A 15,910-nucleotide genomic window follows, 5' to 3' on the forward strand; every position below is an offset into this window, starting at 1 on the left:
TAAGCCATATACATTAAAAATTAGGCTGGCCCACCAATGCTTTCCAATACTCCAATGAAACAAAAGAAGGGATCCTCAATTTGCTGCTGACGTGATGTGCTGCTGCAACCTGCTGTGCGAATTCCCATTGTTGTCGCTGCATCCCTACTACCTGCACCCCTATTACTTAATCAGGTTTTTTTATTTTTTATTTTTTTTGTCTTCACAATGCAAAAACCATAATCTCTCATCTCAATTATGTTTAACTGCCATGCATCCCTTTCCCTGTTGGAATTAATGATTGATTTTATATATCTTTAATTGTCTAATTATTTTTTTCTAAATCAAAATCAACAATGTTTAATTGTTTTAAATTATGTTATATCATGTAGTTGTTAGTTAATTGATTAGATTTTTGATTGTTAGGATTTAGGATTAATTTCATATATCTTTAACTGTTTGATTATTTTTTTCTAAATCAAAATCAACAATGTTTGATTGTTTTCAATTATGTTATATCATGTAATTGTTAGTTAATTGATTAGTTTTTTGATTGTTAGGATGTAGGAGCATTGTTAGTTAAATGATTTCTCATAAATAAAATTTGTAGGATTTAGGAACATTGTTGCTTAGTTGAATTCATAATTTTGCAATATGAGATTATGATTTCAATTTTGATTTTTATAGATACAATCATACAAAGCTTACAATTTTATGGGAAGGATGAAAACCATTGATTCTTTTTTTAAAGGAAATAATGATGATGAAGAAACTCGTAATGAAAATCAACAAAGTAAACGTCACAAAGCTTCAACATGTGAGCCGCAACCGCAAGAACATGAAAATCAACAAGTGAATGATATTTTTGAAGCTACACAATCAAATCCTAATGAAGTGGATCTTAAAAATTTAGAAAGAGATCGCGCTAAATGAAAACAAATGTGGGAATATCCAGTTAATTTAAGGGAACAAGTAAGACGAGCTTATATGACTTTAGGACCTTTCCAAATACGTCTTCAAGAATATCATGCTAAAGGTTCAAAGAAACATCTTCGTAGATTCCAATATTCTTGGCCAACATTTTCCCTAATCGGTTAGAGTATTCTCCAACAACACATACTTCGTATCCTTTTATTTGTTATATATTTAATGATAAGCCATGTGTGTGCAATGGTTATGATTCATTTACTGTTAAAGGATTTGACAATTGGAAAAAAGTTAATGCTGGGAAAAAGTGTGCATTCTTGAAGCACTTAGGGTTGTTCACCACATAGAGATGTTACATTTGTTGAAAACTTGATGAATCAAGCAACACACATTGAAAATATCATAGTGAAGCAAAAAGAAGCACAAATACCGAAGAATCAATTACGATTAAAAGCTTCAATTGACACGGTTCCTTGGTTGACATTCCAAGCTTGTGCTTTACGATGCCATGATGAAACGCCTAATTCGAAAAATCGAGGTAATTTTCTTCAACTACTAAAACTTCTAGCATCTTATAATGTTGAAGTTGCAAATGTTATATTAGAGAACACTCCTTATAATTCAAAGTATACTTCTGTAGATATTCAAAAAGAAATTCTTAGTATTATTGCAAAGAAAGTTCGGAAACATATTTGTAGTGAAGTCGGGGATTCATACTTTTGTGTCATAGTTGATGAGTCACGAGATGAGTCTAAAAAAGAGAAAATGGCCATAGTTTTGAGATTTGTTGATGCAGAAGGGATCATACGGGAAAGGTTCCTGGATTTGGTTCATGTTAGGGACACCTTATGTAACGACCCAATTTTTCACGTCCGAAAATTTCGTTTAAAAGCATTACTTTAGAAAACATTAATAATTAGAACATTGTTTGATCAAACCACAACACAACGCAAATCATGTTCAAAAGCCAAACCATACAACCCATCAAAATATCAGAATATAAATCCCAGTGAATCTCGTAAATGCGGAAACCAGAGTGTGTGCATGATGTGCCGCTACCGCGCCAGCTCCTTCCCCTTTGGTGAAGAGGTACCTGAACACAAAACTGTAAAACGTAAGCACAAAGCTTAGTGAGTTCCCCCACTAAGCTTTAAAACGTAAGCACAAAGCGCCAGCTCCTTCCCCTTTGGTGAAGAGGTACCGCGCCAGCTCCTTCCCCTTTGTCAGGCATATCTGGGTGCCCGACCTACCCCTTCGGTCCTCTCGACCGGATACTGCCTAGCATATCTGGGTGCTGGCCTCCCCTTTAGTCCTTTTGACCGGATACTGCCTAGCATATCTAGGTGCTGGCCCCCCCTTCGGTCCTTTCAACCGGATACTGCCTAGCATATCTGGGTGCTGGCCTCCCCTTCGGTCCTTTCGACCATATATTGGGGACTATTTCACCCTTACTACTACCACATAACACATATATCACATAGTCTAGCAACCCTAGATGAATATCACAAAGACAATCATCTAATCACACATCTCCTACTGGTGGGCCGGCATTGTGGCCTTAGACCCACCGCTACTGAAAGGTAACTCACCTCAAAGTAGCTGTTGAATTGATCGGAAACTAACTGACTACTATTGCTCCGGAAATCCTCCAGCTGCAATTCCCACAACATACTCAATCAAACACTGCTAACTGTCCTTTGGGTAAAATGACCATTTTACCCCTGGTCTAGCTCTAAGTCAAAGTCAGAGTCAACTTTCAGTTGACCCGACTCGCCGAGTTGGCTCTCCAACTCGTCGAGTCCCTATCAGATGATTGTCCTGAGTCCTTGTTTCTACTCGTCGTGTTAGGCTATGACTCGACGAGTTCATCTTCCAAACTGACATTCAACCTCTTCATCCTACTCGCCGAGTTGTATGAACAACTCGTCGAGTTCATCTTCATCTGAAGAACACTTATGCTAAGACTCGCCAAGTTGTATGAACAACTCGCTGAGTCTGTTCTTGATCTATGAAGATTGCCTTGGACTCGCCGAGTCAGGGCATTGACTCGCCGAGTCCTAACGTGGGTGAGTTCAGCTTCCAACTCACCGAGTCACCCACTGCGACTCACGGCTCAAACTCGATACATCATAAAGGGACCAATTCGGTGACTCGCGACCAGACTCGCCGAGTCACATATACGACTCGCCGAGTCGCCGCCATGCATCCATCAAATACACCGATTTGCTCGATTCCAGTCCATGCCATTCCCAGATCTGGGCTTCTAGGACACAAATCACACGTAAAGTTTCCAACTTTACGTGTAGATATTCACCAATATGGATTTTAGGGCTCAAAGTGCACCAAAAGAGGTAGATCTAGGGCTTTCATGCAATATGACCCCATAAAGGCATTAGATCCAAGCTCCAGGGACTAAATCATGCCTAGATCTAAAGGCTAACAACTTATTACAACCCACAAAGCACAAACAAGCTTGGGGAAAAGCTCAAGAAGGACTTCTATGAAACTAAAAGAGATTACAAGCTTGAAAACAGAGGGGAAACGAGCTATACCTCAAGGAAAACGTTGAGATGACACAAAGATCCCTGGCCTCCTTCTCCTCTTCTTGATCTACTATTCTTTCTCCTCAAAATCTTCAAGAACACACCAAAACACTTCAATCTCTCAAGGAAATAAGGGTATAAACGATGTTGGGAGCTCTGGGGGTGAATGGGGGCGAGTTTGGGGCGGAAATGAGGGTTTAAATAGGGTGCAAACCCTTGAAATTTAGGGTTTCATCCAGCAGCGGTGACTCGCCGAGTCCAGGATATGGACTCGCCGAGTCGCCAACTTAAACGTGTCCTGAGTCTCGTCCCTACTCGGCGAGTCGGACCTATGACTCGCCGAGTCCAAGGCTAAAATGGGGAAATACCCAAATAAGATTTACATACCGGGAACCAGGTGCTACACCTTATCATTAAACTTGAAAACAAATATGTGGACCCAACTTTTGCACTATCAGTTTGATGTTAGTAAAATTTGTGGCCAAGGTTATGATGGTGCTTGTAATGTGAGAGGGGAATGGAATGGATTGCAGGCACTTGTTCTTAAGGATTGTCCTTATGCGTATTATATTCACTGCTTTGCTCAAAGATTACAACTAGCATTGGTGGCTGCTTCAATGGAAATTATTCCTATACACTAATTTTTTACAAACTTAATTTTTTTAATTAATGTAGTTTGTGCTTCTAGTAAACGACATGATGAGTTACAAAAGGCAAAGGCAACTGAGATTGAACATTTATTGGAACTTGGTGAAATCGAATCAAGTAAAGGATTGAATAAAGTTGGGACATTAAGAAGAGCTGGTGATACACGTTGGTGTTCTCATTTTCATTCAATTTGAAGTTTGCTTAACATGTTTGATTGTACTCGGGTTGTTCTCCAGGGAATAATTGATGATGTCTCTACTACTTATTCTCAGTGCGGAGATGCTGATGCAACTTACTGTTTCCTGAAATCATTTGAGTTTGTTTTTATTCTTCACTTGATGAAAGGAGTAATGGGAAAAACTGATATACTTTCTCAAGCTCTACAAAAGAAATCACAAGATATTCTTAATGCCATGGAGTTAGTTTTAGAAACAAAGGAGAGTCTAAATGATTCCAGGAATAATGGATGAGATTCTTTATTTGCACATGTAATGTTATTTTGTGAGAAACATCAAGTAGATATGTCGGATATGAAAGCTCCATATACTTCTACTCGATACCGGCCTCGAAAAACGATAATCATGTTACTTTTGAACATTTTTATCGAGTAGATTTGTTTAAATCTACATTGGACTAACAATTACATGATTTGAATAATAGATTCAATGATCAAGCGATTGAGTTGTTAAGTCTTAGTTCTACTTTAGTTTCAAAAGAACAACCTAAAGTGATTAACATTGATCATATTTGTCTTCTCGTTGAAAAGTATTATCCTAAAGATTTTACGGAGCAAGAGAGAATTCAATTACGATATCAATTGGAGATTTTTAATATCGATATGACAAAGAATCCCAAGCTAAGTAGTGTATCAACTATTGCTGACCTATGCAAGGGTCTTGTAGAAACTCAGAAACGTGAGACATATTATTTGCTTGATAGAGTGGTTGGGTAATCATAACACTTCTAGTTTCTACCGCAACAACAGAGATGGACTTTCCAGTAATGAAAATATTCAAGAACCGCCTTCGCAATAAGATGTCACATGACTTTCTCGCAAACAACTTGGTGGTTTACAAAGAAAGAGAAATTGCTTAAAACATTGATACGAAATCAGTAATTGATGAATTTAAAGACCTTAAAGGTCATCGGGCTGAGTTGTAATTCTTCTTTTGGGTATTTTTGGTGTTTAGTTGCCGAAAAATAATTTGGTTTTTTTTTTTATGTGTAAGAACCGTAATGATAGGTATTTTGGTGTTTAATTGCTGGAAAAAATGGTTATTTTATGTGTAAAAACGTTAAATTTAGTTTTCTACTACCTCCCCCCCCCCCCCCCAAAAAAAAATGAATCGTTCAAGCTCCGCCCCTATTCTGAACCAATATCTTATGAAGTTCCACTAAGCTTTTCAGAACCACGTGTTTCTGAAGATATTGCTACCACTCCATCGGAAAATGTGCCTTCTCCATCTGTTTCTGATGATGATTTTATGGAAGATGATGATCCGAAAATCTCTGGTTCATTTGAAGAATTTGTTGCTCTTGTTTGGAATCTCCTATGATTGATAATGAAATTGATTTTGATGAGGAACATGCAAATAATCCCATGACTAAGAGAGATTACAAGGCGCTGAGCAGAAAGCTTAATCTCTTAGTTCGCCATACTCAAGTTTTCTCTACATCAAAGTTTGACTATATGCAGCAAGCTCACATGGAGTCTGAGAAAGCTCTTTTTGAAACATCTGCGAGCTTGATTTCTGATACAACTGTGAAGGTTGATGCTGCATTTAAGGAAGTCAAACCGGCTACTGCGAAAGTAGATGTTATTTTGAAGGAAGTCATTGAGTCTTTGAACAAGAAGCTAGATGCAATTATAAATGATGTTAAGGAGATTCTCACTTAATTTTCTCTTAAAAAAGAGTCAAGATCTTCATTGTTTACTTCAGAAAATTAAACAATGTTGGTCACCATACTTCGGTATCCAGTTCTATTCTTACTCTAGCTAAGAATTATGAAGGTGAATCAAAGTTGATGGATGTTACTGCTGAGAAGACTCAAAAGGTCAAATTGTTGAAGCAAGAATTGAAAATTGCTCATGCTAATCTTGGGAAGATAGATGATGAACTTTTAATGGCGAAGAGCAGGAATCATGTTTAATCTTTAATTGTGTTTTATATTTTTCTTTGCATCTTTATCATGTGTTGTTAGTTTATCATGGATTCTTCGATCCTAACACATACCCAGTGTTTATTCCTGTTTGTGGGCCAACCATGCATGTTCACATTTAACGTCTCTTTTTTCTAGGTGTCAAATGTCATCAATGAAGGCAGTCTTCCTACACAGCGTCTCTAAACAGAAGTTATGAGTTTTTAGCTCATGATTACAGCAGAAACAAGCACAAAAATGAAATCAATTGGTAAAAACATAGTTCAAACAAGAGATTAGGTAAGAGTAAACTTGATTTTGACTTGATTCTCCTTAAAATTGAATGTAGGGTTTATTCCCTACCTTCCCATGCTCCAACAGCACCTTTAGTCGACAATTGGCCTCCAAGGGTTCATCTATCTGCTAGGGTATCGATCTGAAAGTCCCTTTATATAGATTTTCACAAAACAGGGGATACTCGGCGAGTACCTTGACCTACTCGACGAGTCCATCACTTAAAACCCGTGTACGGCAAGTCAGCGCGTCCAGAATCGCGAAACTTCTGACCAACTCGACGAGTAATCGAGCCTACTCGCCGAGTACGTTTTGATTCAGCATTTTCTCAAAACACTAAAGTCGTCCGAAATTGTGTCTACTTTTCAGAACATTTTCAATCTCGTCAATCAGAGTTACGGTTCATGAGATATGGCCAAAACACTGACGAGGGGTCAAGCTGTCCAGCAACATCCTTCTTTCTTCAAAATCCAAGATCCAAGCTTCCAATCATTAGTTCCACTTCCTTTTCCATACGAGCATGTATTTGTTACTGAAAGTGAAATATTTAAGCTAATTAAGCACCTTTGGTTCATTATATGAGACAACAACAACATAAAGTATTGAGATAATGCATGAATTATATGACTAAATATGCTCGTATCACGTCTACATCTTACTTCCAACATACCACAGACTTATCGTTATTGTTTGAATTCGATGGCCAAAAGAAAATTTCACAAAACCAAGATACAAGTAATAGAGTAGTGTGTGCTTAAAATGAATTTTCTCGTGTTATATACAAAGCAAAATTTAAAATAACCTAACAATAATTAACCAATTGGCTTTCTTCCCTTTGGAAGTTCAACTAAACTCCAAGTTTTGTTCTCTTCAATTGAGATCAATTCTACATTCATCGCTTGTACCCACTCGCTCCTCTTGCTCACTTCAGCGTATGAGACTGGTTCTTCATCATCGTGAATGAGCATCAACCGATCAGTGTTCTCGTATAAATCTGTGAGTAGCCAATAGCGCTTTGGAGAACCACTACCTGTCGAGCTCGAAGCGGTACCAAGGGAGTCGTCTTGCGATACTGGCACATTGGGTGTAATTGGGGAATTAGGAGTCGATGGTGGGTTTGAGTGCAAATCTAGTGGGCTTAATTGTGGGTCCATTAATGGGTTAGTGGGTTGAGACCCACTTGCATTCTAGTCCGTATTTATTTGGGGCATTTGATGTGTGTGATCATCTGGAGTGCAAGGCGTAGACCACATTTCAACTTCATTGACTTCATCGAGGTCAAACCCTGCGATGGTGAAGCTGATCCCTGGAATCCTTTTGATTCTTCTCGTCTCTTCCTATGCCCAAGTCTTAGTTTCTTCAAAAACAACGTTTCTGTTCACATACATCGCACCTGTGTCGGGATCCAACAGCCGATACGCCTTCGTTCCTTTCTCAACTCCAAGATGTACAAGCCTTTTACTTCTATCTTCTAATTTCTTCATATAACTCCTTTCAATTAGCATGCGTGTGGCACACCCAAATACCCTGAGATGTTCTACATGTGGTTTCCTTCCAGTCCACATAACATATGGTGTGGTTTCTTTCAGAGCTTTCGTGTTGACCCTGTTCAGTAGGTACACAACATGGTTCACAGCTTCACCCCATAAAACATCTAGAACATTCATTGACTTCAGGCAGCTTCTTACCATCTCCACAACCGTCCGGTTCCGTCTCTCCACAACTCCATTCTGTTGTGGGGAGTATGGAGAGGTGTAATGGCATGTTAAATCCATCTCACTGCAATATGGTGTGAATTTATTTGAAAGAAATTCACCTCCTTGGTCCGTTCTCAAGACCTTGACTTTCTCACCTATTTCAGTTTCAACTTTTGACCTAAAATTCCTGAAGACTTGAAAGGCTTCTTCTTTCGTCTTCATGAGGTACACCAACATCAGTCTATTGTAATCATCAACAAGAAGCATGAAGTACCTGTTTCCAGCGGGTGTAGGAGGTGAGACTGGTCCACACAAATCATCATGTACTAGCTCCAACCGTTTCTTTGCCCTATAGCTTGCTTGTGAAGGGTAGGAATTTCATGACTACTTTCCTACTAGGCAACCTTCACATGAATGATCTGCGATGAGTATATTTGGCATTCCTTCAACTATCTTCTTATCTGACATGAGTTTTAGCGAGTGAAAGTTTACATGGCCCAACCTAGAGTGCCAAAGCCACGAGGGTTCACTGACTTCAACAACTAAACATGTTGACTTCACTTCTTCTAACTGGATCTTGTAGAGCCGATTTGGAGACCTCTAGACCTTCATTAACAGCCTTCCTGCAGCATCATGCACCCATAAAATGGATCTTTTATTCTAATCTCATCTCCACCTTCTGCTAGTTGTCCCAGGCTTATTATGTTGCTACATAAGTTTGGGATATAATAAACTTCTTCTAGTCTACGATGCTCTCCATTCTTACACTGAAAGATAATTCTACCCTTTCCTTTAATTCTGACTCTAGACTCATTCCCAAACTTTACATAGCCTTGAATCCTTTTATCTAACTCTTTGAACTTGCACTTGTCCCCAGTCATGTGGTTGCTGGCCCCTGTATCTAGATACCACATATCATGTGCAGTTTCATTGTCAACATGATTTTGAATTAAGTTGTTCAATTGATTTCTCTCACGTCTTGGATTCTTACATTCAGCGGCATAGTGACCAAATTCTTGACAGTTGTAGCACTGCACACCACTTTTGTCTTGGTTACTTGACTGGTCACGTTTGTATTCCTTTTAATGGTGTGGGTTGCTTCTTCCACGAACACCATTGTCTCCACATCTGCTGCGGCCTCTACCCCTTCCTCGTGACCCTCCAAACCCACCACGATTTACTTTGTGAGTGGACTTGGAATCGTCTTCTTTCTTCTTATTTCTTTCTGATCATTCCTGGTGGGTCAAAAGGAGTTTTCTTTCTTTATTATCACTGTGTCCCTTCATCCTTTCCTCATGAGCTTTTAGCCTTCCTATGACTTCTTCAACTGTCATCTCATCCAAATTACCAAATTTCTCTAGAGTGGAAGCAATCTGAAGGAACTTCAATGGTACAACTCTTAGTAGTTTCTTCACTACATAATATTCTTCTATTGCATCCCCCAAGGCTCGCATGGTACTCACAAGGTTGCTTATCTTCATTGCAAACTCATCTACAGCCTCTGATTCCTTCATGTTCAAGGCTTCAAACGCAACTTTCAAAGTCTGAATTCTTGATGTCTTCACTCTATCTGCTCCCAAGAACATGGTCTTCAAGGCCTCCTATGCCTCTTTGGCTTTTTTCTTCTCAGCCAATGAAAGCAGTATATCCTCTAGTATACCTTGGTAGATGGCTGCTAAGGCCATCTTATCCTTCTTGACTTCTACTACAGTGTTGGATGTCCTAGGTTCCACTGCATGCTACACTTCCTGGGCTTGCATGAAGACCCTCATTTTGATGGCCCATGCAGAGTAGTTGCTCCTTGACAACATCAGGTAACGAAGAGTGACACTTCCATCCTTTTCAACATTTCCATTATTTCTTATCATCTCTTTACGTGGTTGGTACTTTGGCATACACCAGGTTGCGCTTTGATACCAAGTGTTGGCCTTGACATGGCTATTAGTGACTTGTCACAGAAAATAAGACAAAAAGGGACAAGATATTGAGTATCACAGTGGGTAAAAGATAAAGAAAATGGGACAGGAAAGCAATGCACAGGAGCAGAAAAGCTACACTTTACTTATTCATAAACTTGGAAAAGAAAAGAGGGATGCCATCTCCTAGTACACTACCTGACTATTTAAATCACAACTTAGAAAAAAAATAGCAATTGATTCTAGCTTAAACCCAGGGGCACTAAGCGACATGGCCTTGACTTATTCACTTCTACTAACAGCTAAGGAAACAAATAAAAAACGTGCATAGACCAAATCAACTCTGAACTATTTTAACATTAACAACTCTGAAAGTTTTACTAATTCTACTTCGTCTCCTCTGTCTATTTTGGATAGTTCTGCCATTGATAATTTTACATGTAGACCTCCTAGAAGCCTCCGTAATTTCGCTTCGACTTCCGCACTTCTTCCTCTCTAAAGTAGGGCAATGGGCGAAAAAAATATGATGTACAATTGCTTAGAAATAAATTATGTGTAAATACAATCAATAGCTAAACAACAAATAAATATCAAGATCAAGGCACATTACATATTTTATCGATTGCTTCTGTAAAACTTATAAAAAAGATAACCCTTAATTCCGCTTTACATATCCCAAACTTATTTACCAATTTACCATGGGTAAAACTCATTACATCAGATTTTCTTTGTAAAGTGACATTTATTCTAACCAACTGTGAGAAGAACATAGGGAAGGTTGCTGAGAGTATATGATGAGGAGCATATTGAATACTTAGCAGGGTAATGATTCGGGTCTTATCGGGAATGGGAATGGGAATTGGAATGTGAACAACATCATTAAGAGCGGTGGAATTGGGGGGATGTGTCACACCCCCAAACCAGAATGGCGGAAACATTCGGGGGCGGGGGACGTCATGTTGAGTATCATAACCATAGTGAAGAAAGTAAACACAACCATCATAAATATAATTTTAGAGGTTACATCGTTGCAAAATACCTGTTTCCAAATAAATTGCATATGATGTCAAAATATTTAAAAAGAATTCTACGCCTTAGTGTCTTGCCTTCAAAAGTTTTGTGGTTACCTGTATTACTGATTACCTGAGAATACAAGTTGTTTTTGAAAGAGTATCAACATTAAAGCTAGTGAGTTCATTAGCAATTTATGAATGAAAAATGAATGTTGTTCCTTAAAGTTTTGTTATGAGTTTGTTTCCAGAAAATCCAATATTTTCAAAAAGTTTTATTGTAGTCTTAACTGAACCAAGACTTAGCATATGTAAGTAAATCATCATACTTATATGTGGTTTTATATGTAAATAAAACTGCTTTTTGTGAAATCCTTAAATTCCCGTGAACGACGTGTTTGTTAATTTCCCATGTGAGTTGTTATAACCATACTATGACTCGAAGACCTCGTACTCGACGTTCTTCAAGCATCGGAATGTTATGACACTTGTCACCCCAGACCTACCGGTCTAGCTGTTGCAAGCAGCACAGGTGCAGGTTGGCAAACCCAATATAGATCTATATACAAATATCACGTTTTCCCTACAAGAGATTCTAGCTATAACTACATAAATTTTATGTAGTACTAAAGAGTACTCCGAAGATGAGTGTCTCACAAATTTAATCGTTAACATGTTCACGTAGTTTGTAATAAGAGGCTCATTTTGTAAATCAATAGTATTACCCTTTGTGGTGTCCAAACTATACCTATTGTAGTTTTATCAAAATATTTTCTATTGTAAATGAAACCTTGTTATGCATGACCTTGTATTTTAATAAAATGACATTGAAAATGCTAAATATGAAATCTTACACACCTTTCTCAGCATGTTACAAGGTGTGAATAACATTTATCTTGTTTTAACAATTTAACTCTTAACTGTCACTGTTTACATTATTTATAGAAAAATCATCATAAGTCGAAAACTAAATCCGTAAACTCAGAGAGTTTGGAAAAAGAGTCTACTATGTTCACAAATGTTTTTATAATTTTTGGAGGTCTCCAACCAGTGTGAAAATATTCATTTTCACAACCTGGTCCGATTTCGTTGCTGCAGTGATAGGTAGTCTTTTAAAAATCACCAAAAATTGTAGAAAAATCGTATGAAGATGTGCTAGTATTCATTTTAAAGGTATAAACCTGAACTATTTTCATATTGAACAGTTTTGAAAAATATTAAGTTTAAGTTGGGTAAAACAGTTCGTGAACAGATCACAACTTTTCTGTTGTAAGCTGTCAAGTTAAGTTTCAAATATGTTTTGGTGTTTTAACTTGTATCCCCCCCCCCCCCTGAAAACTAAAGAAAACTAGAAAATGTAGGGGTATGAACTCACCTTTAGTCATTCTTGGAAGAGTGGAAGTTCAAATATGAGAAGTATCAAGTCAAGAACACTTGATGAACACGTAAAAGCTTGGATGATCCTAAGAACAATTGTTTGGCGTTAGAATGTGTGTAGATGATTCAAGGATGTTATGAAAAAAATGGAATAACACTTGAGTTTAGAGGAAATACTTACCAAAAAGTGAAGTAATAGCTCAAGAACACTTCGAAAAGTGGCTGGAAGTTGAGAGAAAATAAGCTTCTTTGTGTAGTAAGAAATGTGTAAAAGTGTGGGAATGATCAAAGTGAATCAAGAAATCCTCAAGGGATTTCTTTATATAGAGGACTTGTTGGAGCAAGTTGCAAGATTGATAGGATGTTTTCCTTGGTTTGTGTGATGTGAATAGGGTTGGCTTAATGGGGAAGTAACACATGGAGGCAAGTGGGCACACTTGACCCACTTGTGGGGTAAAATATCCTTAGATATTTCTATTAATGAAATAATGATTTTAAATTAATAAATCCTTGAGAAATAAATAAAATATGAGCTCTGGGAGTTAAAAATAGTAAAAATATGAATTTGGTGAAAAATCCCCATCAAAAACGTCAAAAGTAGGCTTCACAAGCGAAAGTAGTCGAAAACCGGACATTAGGGACCGAACCTGCGAAGATCGACTCTAAGAGGGTGAGAACCGAGAGAAAGGAAGAAGAAACCGAGAGAGGAGTGAAGGAACCGAAGGTGCAAAGCACGGAACGGAAGGTGCGAAGGGGGAGGAGGGACCGAAGCTCGGTCTCAACTGCTGTCTGCGAGACTCGGTCCGAGAGGTTCTTTTGGTTCTGACAAGGTTTCAGTTTTGATAAGGTTTCGGTTTTGACAGGGTTTCGACTCCTAAGAGGAGTTTCGGCCCTAAATGGCTATTTTTCAATATAACTCCCCATTTTGCACGATTTTTGGCCATGTTAAGGGTCAAGATGACCCGGATGACTATAAAAAAGTTGAGAGAGATCTTGAGAGAGATTGGGAGAGATTTGAGAGAGATTCATTTTTAGTCATTTTTATCGCATAATCTTGCAATGCAAGGTCCGTAGACCCCGTTATACTTCGTTTATAATTATTTTAAGTCCCCAAAAGGGTCCTTAGTCATGTTTTGATGCGTTTAACTCCCTTGTTAGGGTTTCACATTGATAGACACATAGATTTACCGAGACACTTGAATTCTTGACATACAAATGTACGTTTTCATAGAATAACTTTTAATCATACAAGTATTATACAAATTGACCGATTTGATTTGTTGACTTGACTTTGACTTGTTGACTTCGACTTTGACATGTTGATTTTGACTTTGACTTGAATTTGACGGTTATCATAGGATGGGTGGTCATCAAGCGGGTATGATTAGCGGAATGCGAGCTGCAAGGGGCGGTCATAATTTATTGAGTATGAACAGAAGGGTAGCAATGTCAATCGCAGTTAGAGACCACATGATGAACCATCAACATCAACAACATCAACAACATCAGCATCAGCATCAACATCAAAAATGAGTTTTTGATGGAAGATTATTTAGAAGGATTAATCTTAACCAAGTTATAGTATATGTGACAAGGGTACACTACATATAAAGAATGCTGAAATCCGAGTTATCACAAAGAAGTTATGACCCGTCGAAGTTTTACGGCAAAACTGACACGGCACCGGGAGACTCTACGAATTTTGTTTATATTACTAAGACTAAAAAGTCCTCTATCGTAAATTCACTATTTACGATAGAGGACTTTTTAGTCTTAGTAATATAAACAAAATTCGTAGAATATGTTAAACAAAGAGCATCCACAAAAAGAACGCCCAAATATGACTTTGTATGAGGAAGTTATGAATTTTCTAACATTTGGCATAACAGTGCACGACCCGAAACTCGAATTTTAGTTCGAGCGGTTTTTGGCCTACGCGACCTAAATGAAAGTTGAAGATCTCATTAATAGGAACTCAATGGTAAAAAGACAGATGAAAATGGAGCCCATATGTAGAAGTTATGAATTTTACGCGTACATTTAACAATATAACCTCCTCTTACCGTTAAATTTAAGATCGGTCGAGAATTAGCCGACGGAGTCTAAATGAAAGTTTTAGATCTTGTTTTTAACTACACGCGGATATAAATAATGTCAAGAGTAGAGCTTGTATGTTAAATATATGGACGAAACTTGGTCCCTACTCTTCGAGCGCGATAAATTCGATACAGTTTTGTAAATCTGAGATAGAATGAGAATTAGTTGACGACGTCTAAATGAAAGATGTAGTACTTGTAAATACTAATGCGTGGATATATAGAACATCAAAAATGGAGTTTGTATGAACGAGTTACAAATTATAATAGCATATTTATGTATTAAAATAAAGTATAAATCATATATACGTACACATATATATACAAATGTATATATGATTAGAAAGGTATCGACGATGCGGTTATTATAAGACTAGTGTTGAGTACTTTCAACATTAGTTTAGTACAAATATCGTTAAATCTATTTAAAATAGAATTATGAATGGGTGTTTAGTCATTTATATAACTATAAGGTCATTAAGTAATTATGGAGGTAGCTATTGTAAATTCAATCACTAAAGAGGCCCGGGCTCTCATATTTCTTGCACCATTCTCTTGATTCAAGAGTCTCTCTCTTCTTATCCCCCGAGCATTTCGGTCCCTCGTGATTCGACTTCTCTTTCTGTAATTTTAGTATAGTAAGGTTAGTGTTGAAGCGTAGCACGAATCATTCTTAGAAAGATTCAACGGCGAAGTTCTGCCGCTGCAGAGCGCGATTCCTAGCTAAAACCCCCTTGTAAGTAAGTTATGCTTACCCTATTTTAATATAGATTATATTTAAAGTTAGTATTGTTATTATGAAATTATAATAAATATTTAAGCTATTATTATATAAGTTTCGTTATAATATCTTTTTAACTACTCGCGGTACGAGGAATCTGGTTTAAAGGGCCACATAGGGTTGTTGGATTTTACAAGGGCTATATGCCAAAATGGTCCTACCCTTCGGTGTTTTATGTCTAGCCCCTATCTGTACATAGTGGTTGGAAAGTATTGTTTAAATCCTTATATAATAATAATAAGACTAATAATTAGTCACGGTAAATATTAGACTAAATCTAGTGGTAATAATACTAGGTTTCGTCGAAGGAAATTATCTTAAAGTAAACGAAGCGCTGTCCAAGTACCGAGTCACCACCTTATCAATGAGTGCATGGTCTCTTTCATCTTACACATAGATATGAAGTATTTTATATAAATTACATGCTATGTCTGCATATTATATGTATAATTGCTATCTATGATGGATGAACGATTTTATACAAGTTTTATATGATTTAAATT

The 15,910-nt window shown here is 37.5% G+C and overlaps 2 protein-coding genes across 2 annotated transcripts; one reads left to right on the top strand and one right to left on the bottom strand.

The window, feature by feature from the left end:
- Positions 1-1,278: 1,278 nt before the first annotated feature.
- On the top strand, positions 1,279-5,653 carry LOC145040264 (uncharacterized). The gene is made up of 6 exons (XM_078988214.1): positions 1,279-1,756; positions 4,125-4,231; positions 4,334-4,515; positions 4,758-5,045; positions 5,327-5,340; positions 5,505-5,653. Exons 1-6 carry the CDS (start codon positions 1,279-1,281, stop codon positions 5,651-5,653), a joined length of 1,218 nt encoding a protein of 405 aa, XP_078844340.1.
- Positions 5,654-9,456: 3,803 nt separating this feature from the next.
- On the bottom strand, positions 9,457-9,813 carry LOC145040265 (uncharacterized). Its single transcript, XM_078988215.1, has one exon. The coding sequence runs from the start codon at positions 9,811-9,813 to the stop codon at positions 9,457-9,459; it is 357 nt and encodes a 118-aa protein (XP_078844341.1).
- Between the last annotated feature and the right edge of the window lie 6,097 nt (positions 9,814-15,910).

Source organism: Lactuca saligna, chromosome 4, assembly GCF_052625555.1.
Source record: "Lactuca saligna cultivar CGN05327 chromosome 4, ASM5262555v1, whole genome shotgun sequence".
Classification (NCBI taxonomy): Eukaryota; Viridiplantae; Streptophyta; class Magnoliopsida; order Asterales; family Asteraceae; genus Lactuca; species Lactuca saligna.